At 33.2% G+C, this 8,233-nt stretch overlaps 1 protein-coding gene across 1 annotated transcript; it reads right to left on the reverse strand.

The window, feature by feature from the left end:
* Window positions 1–6,323: 6,323 nt before the first annotated feature.
* LOC25483230 (multifunctional methyltransferase subunit TRM112 homolog A) lies at window positions 6,324–6,692 on the reverse strand. The gene has a single exon (XM_013611887.1). It carries the CDS (start codon window positions 6,690–6,692, stop codon window positions 6,324–6,326), a length of 369 nt encoding a protein of 122 aa, XP_013467341.1.
* Between the last annotated feature and the right edge of the window lie 1,541 nt (window positions 6,693–8,233).

Genomic DNA, 8,233 nt, shown 5'->3' on the forward strand with positions numbered 1-8,233 from the left:
ATATCTGGCATTTCAAACGGTCCAAATTGGCGTCTTTTTATATTTAAGTCTCTTCGACCCTTTGGTTTAAAAGTTTTCCCTTTTAAAACCTTCGTGACGAAGAAACTTAAATAGGGGCATCTGTCATACCCCAAATTTGGACCATTTAAAATCTTTTTTGTCCATATTTTAAAATAGTCCACATTCTCTTCTATTTGTCTTTTTTACCATTTAAAACTCGTGTTTTTCTTCTTTAATCATTTTAAAAACTTTTATCTGCATTTTTATAACTTTTTGAGCGCATTTTATAGTCTTGTTAGTCATAATAATCAAGTCATTTTAAAAGGTTTAATCATATTTTAAAAATCGCGTCCTTTTAATCATTTCAGACAAAATTTCGGCAGGGAGGATACTTTGAAGTACCTCATGTCAGATTTCAAAGGGCCTTTTTTTTATTTATTAATTAATATTTTATTTATATTTTATTTGTCATTTTTTATTTTTTATTTTTGTTTATTATTATTTTTTATTTTTATTTTTTTGAAAAAAAACAAAGAAAGGAAAGTCAGTCACGTGACTTTCTTTCTTCTTTCCCTTTTTTTTTTTTCTTTTTTCTTCTTTTTCTTCTTTCTTTTCTTTTTCTTTTTATTTTTATTTGTTATTTGTTAAGTCTTTGTCCCCAAGTCTCCAACAGAGGTATTTTGGTCTTTGATCTGTACCAGAGCCAACCCTATTTTGTCACTATAAGTACACTGTCTAATCATTGGAAAACGGGTCCGAAAATCACTGTAGCCGCGTCAGAGTCAGAAAACGGGTCAGATTGGTCCCTATCACATAGAAAACACCTTTCCCTTTTCTCTCTCTTTCCAAATACGGATCAAATACCAAAAATCACAAAAAGATGAACATCACCAACAACACTCATATTCATGAACATTCATCCTCATAACTTTTTACCAGAAATCAACATAAACACCACAAATCCATAAAACCAACTCAAATCAACACATAACAAAAACAAAGCGAACCGAACCGGAGCAAAAGGGACGCGCCGGAACCGGATCGGAGAGAAGCAAGCAACACGTATTCGAATCAAAGAGCAAAAAGAGCAGAACGGAGCAAAAAGAGCAGATCGGACCAGAAACAACAACAACAAAGCATAAAGAGGTAAGAAAATTTTCAAACCTTCATTTGTAGATCTAGATCAAATTTCTCTACCCTTTTAAAAACTAACACCGGATTCGTATAGAGGAGAAGGAGAAGAAGCTTTTGATGTAAAAAAATTTCAAAAAAAAATAAAAAAGGGCTCCGACGCGGCGGCGCTATGGCCGACCACCGCGCCGGAGCAGCTCCGGCCGCCCCTATTCATCTTCTCCGGCGCTGTGTTCTTGAGGGAAGGGAGAGCTTCTCTCTCTAAGTTTAACTTAGAGAGAGAAGTGTTTTGGTTTTGTTTTGTTTTTTTGTTAAAATTGCTTTTATAGTGCTTTCTTTTTTGCTAGATCACACGCGCGCGTATTCATAATTTTACAATGCTCCATCGCGTTAGTAGCCATCAGATCTGGATCGTTCCTTGATCTGACGGCCACTGTTTGATCTGTCTTTAAATTATGTATGTGTTCTGCTGTGTGGACTGTGGTATGTTTTCTGTTTGAACCGTCAGATCGTTGATCTGACGGTCGCTGTGCTCTCTATGTTTCCTTCTCTATTTTGTGCTTTTTTTAAACCCTTGGATCTTTGATCCAATGGCTGTGATGAGATCTTGGGATTCAGATCTGGACCTCTGGATTCATCCAACGGTCCAGATTAGTTCCTGCTGAGCCAATTTTTTTTATTTCTTCTTGTCTTTATTTTTTAAATACTATTTTTACATTTTTTGACATTTTTGTGCTTAGAAAAAATTCCAAAAATATTATTCTCATCATTTTAATTTTCTCTAATTTTAAAAATTCATCCTACTTGTTTTCTTTTAAAATTTTCTTGTTCATTTCATTACTTGCTTTTAATCTCTATATGATGATTTTAATTGTTGCTTGGCTTAAATTCTTGCTTATTATTTCTTATGTCTTATTCATCATAATATTTCTTGTGATTACTAACTATTTAATTTTTGTCTTGAATCATAGCATGCACATTTAATTTTCTCATCATTTTATTTTGTCATTGACTTAGTCTGTATAAATAGGGAATTGATGTAATTTTATTTCTTGCATTTTTATTTTGGCATAAAGGCCTTAGGATTGTATTTAGGAGTTGATGTAATAATGTAGGTAACACAAGCACCGACACATGCACCGACACTACCACAATTTATTTACCGCTTTCCGCTCGTTTTTCTACGACGTTACGTTAGTTTTCACCGTTAGTTTAGAAAAATCATTTTCTCAAAAAATCAAATATGCAAAACTTCAAAATCATTTTCTTAATAACATTTTTCCTTTATTTTCTTAATCAAATTCTCAATCAATTTTAATTCAACTTCAATCATTTTCAAAATTTAAAATCAATCAACCTCACTCATTTCTTTTATCTCATGCCTTGAGGCCTCTTTCTCTTCTTAAAACCATTTTCAAAAAAATCTTAAAATCAACCTAACCCACCAAAGAAATTCTTGAGTGGAACTACGTCGGTTTTGATTCCTTTCCCAAAAAGGGTACGTAGGCAGAAAGAAATTCTCTGCCTACGTACCCTTTTTGGGAAAGGAATCAAAACCGACGTAGTTCCACTCAAGAATTTCTTTGGTGGGTTAGGTTGATTTTAAGATTTTTTTGAAAATGGTTTTAAGAAGAGAAAGAGGCCTCAAGGCATGAGATAAAAGAAATGAATGAGGTTGATTGATTTTAAATTTTGAAAATGATTGAAGTTGAATTAAAATTGATTGAGAATTTGATTAAGAAAATAAAGGAAAAATGTTATTAAGAAAATGATTTTGAAGTTTTGCATATTTGATTTTTTGAGAAAATGATTTTTCTAAACTAACGGTGAAAACTAACGTAACGTCGTAGAAAAACGAGCGGAAAGCGGTAAATAAATTGTGGTAGTGTCGGTGCATGTGTCGGTGCTTGTGTTACCTACATTATTACATCAACTCCTAAATACAATCCTAAGGCCTTTATGCCAAAATAAAAATGCAAGAAATAAAATTACATCAATTCCCTATTTATACACACTAAGTCAATGACAAAATAAAATGATGAGAAAATTAAATGTGCATGCTATGATTCAAGACAAAAATTAAATAGTTAGTAATCACAAGAAATATTATGATGAATAAGACATAAGAAATAATAAGCAAGAATTTAAGCCAAGCAACAATTAAAATCATCATATAGAGATTAAAAGCAAGTAATGAAATGAACAAGAAAATTTTAAAAGAAAACAAGTAGGATGAATTTTTAAAATTAGAGAAAATTAAAATGATGAGAATAATATTTTTGGAATTTTTTCTAAGCACAAAAATGTCAAAAAATGTAAAAATAGTATTTAAAAAATAAAGACAAGAAGAAATAAAAAAAATTGGCTCAGCAGGAACTAATCTGGACCGTTGGATGAATCTAGAGGTCCAGATCTGAATCCCAAGATCTCATCACAGCCATTGGATCAAAGATCCAAGGGTTTAAAAAAAGCACAAAATAGAGAAGGAAACATAGAGAGCACAGCGACCGTCAGATCAACGATCTGACGGTTCAAACAGAAAACATACCACAGTCCACACAGCAGAACACATACATAATTTAAAGACAGATCAAACAGTGGCCGTCAGATCAAGGAACGATCCAGATCTGATGGCTACTAACGCGATGGAGCATTGTAAAATTATGAATACGCGCGCGTGTGATCTAGCAAAAAAGAAAGCACTATAAAAGCAATTTTAACAAAAAAACAAAACAAAACCAAAACACTTCTCTCTCTAAGTTAAACTTAAAGAGAGAAGCTCTCCCTTCCCTCAAGAACACAGCGCCGGAGAAGATGAATAGGGGCGGCCGGAGCTGCTCCGGCGCGGTGGTCGGCCATAGCGCCGCCGCGTCGGAGCCCTTTTTTATTTTTTTTTGAAATTTTTTTACATCAAAAGCTTCTTCTCCTTCTCCTCTATACGAATCCGGTGTTAGTTTTTAAAAGGGTAGAGAAATTTGATCTAGATCTACAAATGAAGGTTTGAAAATTTTCTTACCTCTTTATGCTTTGTTGTTGTTGTTTCTGGTCCGATCTGCTCTTTTTGCTCCGTTCTGCTCTTTTTGCTCTTTGATTCGAATACGTGTTGCTTGCTTCTCTCCGATCCGGTTCCGGCGCGTCCCTTTTGCTCCGGTTCGGTTCGCTTTGTTTTTGTTATGTGTTGATTTGAGTTGGTTTTATGGATTTGTGGTGTTTATGTTGATTTCTGGTAAAAAGTTATGAGGATGAATGTTCATGAATATGAGTGTTGTTGGTGATGTTCATCTTTTTGTGATTTTTGGTATTTGATCCGTATTTGGAAAGAGAGAGAAAAGGGAAAGGTGTTTTCTATGTGATAGGGACCAATCTGACCCGTTTTCTGACTCTGACGCGGCTACAGTGATTTTCGGACCCGTTTTCCAATGATTAGACAGTGTACTTATAGTGACAAAATAGGGTTGGCTCTGGTACAGATCAAAGACCAAAATACCCCTGTTGGAGACTTGGGGACAAAGACTTAACAAATAACAAATAAAAATAAAAAGAAAAAGAAAAGAAAGAAGAAAAAGAAGAAAAAAGAAAAAAAAAAGGGAAAGAAGAAAGAAAGTCACGTGACTGACTTTCCTTTCTTTGTTTTTTTTCAAAAAAATAAAAATAAAAAATAATAATAAACAAAAATAAAATATAAAAAATGACAAATAAAATAAAAATAAAATATTAATTAATAAATAAAAAAAAAAAGGCCCTTTGAAATCTGACATGAGGTACTTCAAAGTATCCTCCCTACCGAAATTTTGTCTGAAATGATTAAAAAGACGCGATTTTTAAAATATGATTAAACCTTTTAAAATGACTTGATTATTATGACTAACAAGACTATAAAATGCGCTCAAAAAGTTATAAAAATGCAGATAAAAGTTTTTAAATGATTAAAGAAGAAAAACACGAGTTTTAAATGGTAAAAAAGACAAATAGAAGAGAATGTGGACTATTTTAAAATATGAACAAAAAAGATTTTAAATGGTCCAAATTTGGGGTATGACATAAATACAAATATGTCGTTCACAAATACAATTTTTTCTTATGTATTAACCAAAAAAAATAAAAAATATCCTTATGTTATGCCTATATGTCTTTTCACACATGCAAATATTGGTTTTATATAATGTCTTTTCACACATGTGAATATTTGTTTATATATAATGTTTACTTTAATATTACTTGTCTATGGAGACTATGGGGATCTGTGACGATGCAGACGGACGTGAAAAACTCTCGAAGGTAGGAAATGGGGATGGAGAACAATTTTAGTGGTGGGGTAGGGAGTGGGGAAGTACTCCCGCAACAGGATAGAGGGTGGAATAAATAACTCTCATATCATAATATGTTGGCAAGAGAGTACAATCTTGAAGATCATTACTCAACTAAGATACTTTCTTTCACACTTTCCATTTAGGTGTCGAGATATTCTCTAGGAAGTTGAGGTTGATGAGCACATGTGTAACATTTGTGCTTTGTAGTATTCTTTATTGGCAATTTATTGGCAATTTCTTGTTGGGGGAGGTGAAAGCAATTTTCTCTTTAATTAAAATAAATTTTATTGAAAGTATGCCGGTCGGTCTCGAACCGAGGATCACATGATCACATAATAAACCCCTGCAACCAAGTGATCTCTAGGAGAACTGCCAATAGTTCTCAAATAGGTCAACTCATATGCTGCAGTTTAATGTAACATGTATAGAAAAAACCTTTGATACTATTGCTGCAGTTTAATGTAACATGCAATATAGGCAGTGTTGCTGATTGCAGCGAAAATATTGCAGTTAGTTTGAGTTTACTAATGCAACAGTTAAATGTACTAAATATCCTATTGCAGAACAATAGCAATGTTCAATTTCCACTAAGTTATGGCGCTTCTATAGCATGGATACAAGCACGAACACCGGACACGACGTGTGTATTACACCTGAAGAGTGTCCATGCTTCATAGATAGCCGCTGATAAACAACATTGAGTCGGAGATAGTGAAACAATCAAACAATAACGAAACAAAGCAAATAGAGGACACAACATTTGTCATCGTAAATAGAGTTTCAAATGAATTCTAATTGCGTTTGAATTTTTTTGCATTACCACGATTATTTACTAGTAATAACTACAAACAGGTGAATTTCATAATACTCTAATAACAAAATTCAAACTTCATCTTCATGAAGAAGCATATGAGGAATACCCTTACTAACAGGAAACCTTCTTCTAGTTTCAGGACAAACAAGAGCACCTTCTTCAAGGTGAAGTTCCAAAAGCGCGTGATGAAACCTATTCAAAAAATCATCAGAATCCAACAAAGAAGAATCAGCTTCCTTAGGTAATTCAGTATATCCCATGGATATTGAAGCTTCAACAAAAGCCTTCCAATCAATCTTCTCAAACATGTTCTTGAGAAAATCTGTATTCATTTCCACATTCTTTTCAACCACTTTCACTGCTTCGATCCGTAATGGAAAACCGTTCACTACGCCTCTTATGTTTGATGATAGCATGTTGTGTGTTAACAGTCCCATCTTTTCCGGCGAGTAGGAAAGAAGCGGCAGCCTTAAACTTTCTTGTTGAGTGTTGTTTTAGGGTTTTAGTTCTTTTTTTTTTTTTATTTTTTTTATTTTTAACATATGGTTTTAGTGTTTGTTAAAATGTGCTTATTTTTAAAAAAAGTTGATGTTCACCCTTCTTAAAAAGCTGAAAAAACACAGGTAAAAAGCGTAAATGAATCGGCGGCACCTAAGAACAGAACAGACATATGAATTTCCAAAACTCCATTGTTGCGGTTTTGATTTCCATAGGTGCGATTCTCACCAAGCTTAAGCCATTCCAAGCCAATTACAAACATAAAATCAAGTAAGTGCATTGAATCCTATTGCATTAGTTTTTTTATTATTGAATTGTTAGATTTTTTTGAATTTTTTTGACATATTTAGGTTTTGTTGATTTTAGATTTTACGATGATTTTTGATTGATTTGTTAGATGTTGTTTAGAGTAGAATTGATTGAATTGTGTTAGAAAATGTTAGGAATTGTTAGGTATTATTAGAAATTGTTAGGAATTGTTAAAATTGTTAGGAATTTGTGGTAGATTTTTTGATCTGATGTTTGCATCATGTAGAAATGTCTCAGAAACAGGGTGATGCTGCTCAATTAAAAAAAGAAGGTGATAAGAAGAAAGCTAAATCGACTGTGACATCACAAGCAATTGAATGCGATGGTTCCGTTAAAAAAAGCGATTCGAAGGTTCCGGTGTACAACTAGTCCAGACTGAGGAGGAGCGGAAGGACATGTTCCTCAACCAAAAGCAGATGCCCCAGAGATTGTCGTGGACAACCCAATTGACTTAGGTGACGAGGAAGATGATTGAATGTAATGGCTTGTAATGCCTAATTGTTTTAGATGTTTCAGATGTTTTTTTAATGGTTTTTTTATATGTTGCGCATTTTGGTACTTTGAATAAAGTCGCAGATTGAATAAATTCAATTAAAGTCGTGTACTGAATAAATTCGATTAAAGTTCCGTATTGAATAAATTCGAATAAAGTGACACAATTACACAAAATCAATTAAAACAATACACAATTTTATTTAGTTTTAATTTCATCTACATTACATTACATTCTCCCTAAATATATGTGGTATCATCATGATGTTGGATTTAAATTTATTTCTGGAAAGTTTGCCGAAAATGTCGGAATTGAAGTGTCGTATACTTAATGTAGAAATTTGCAAGTCTGTTTGAAAACTCAAAATAATAAAGAGAAAAACACATGTATTCTACAAAATCATCTATATAGGTTTTTCACATCTAATCCCTTCATATAGGATGAGTCATCACATAAAGGAATGCATCCCAATATATTCTTTAGAACTTAATCCTACTGCCCGACAAACTGACAAGTTTCAATTAACAGAGGAGCATGCTCAAGCTCAAAACAACATCTTAGAAGTGCATTCGCACCCCGTGACACTCATCCTAAACGAATGAATTTGATGTGAAAACCTATATAGTTGATTCTGCAGAATACATGTTGTGTTCTCTTCATTCTTTTGAGTTTTCAAAC

This window comes from Medicago truncatula, chromosome 1, assembly GCF_003473485.1.
Source record: "Medicago truncatula cultivar Jemalong A17 chromosome 1, MtrunA17r5.0-ANR, whole genome shotgun sequence".
NCBI classification, from domain to species: domain Eukaryota; kingdom Viridiplantae; phylum Streptophyta; class Magnoliopsida; order Fabales; family Fabaceae; genus Medicago; species Medicago truncatula.

Excerpts from the sequence above, each read along its gene's own strand:
- LOC25483230 (XM_013611887.1), bottom strand. The coding sequence starts at position 6,692 with ATGGGACTGTTAACACACAACATGCTATCATCAAACATAAGAGGCGTA.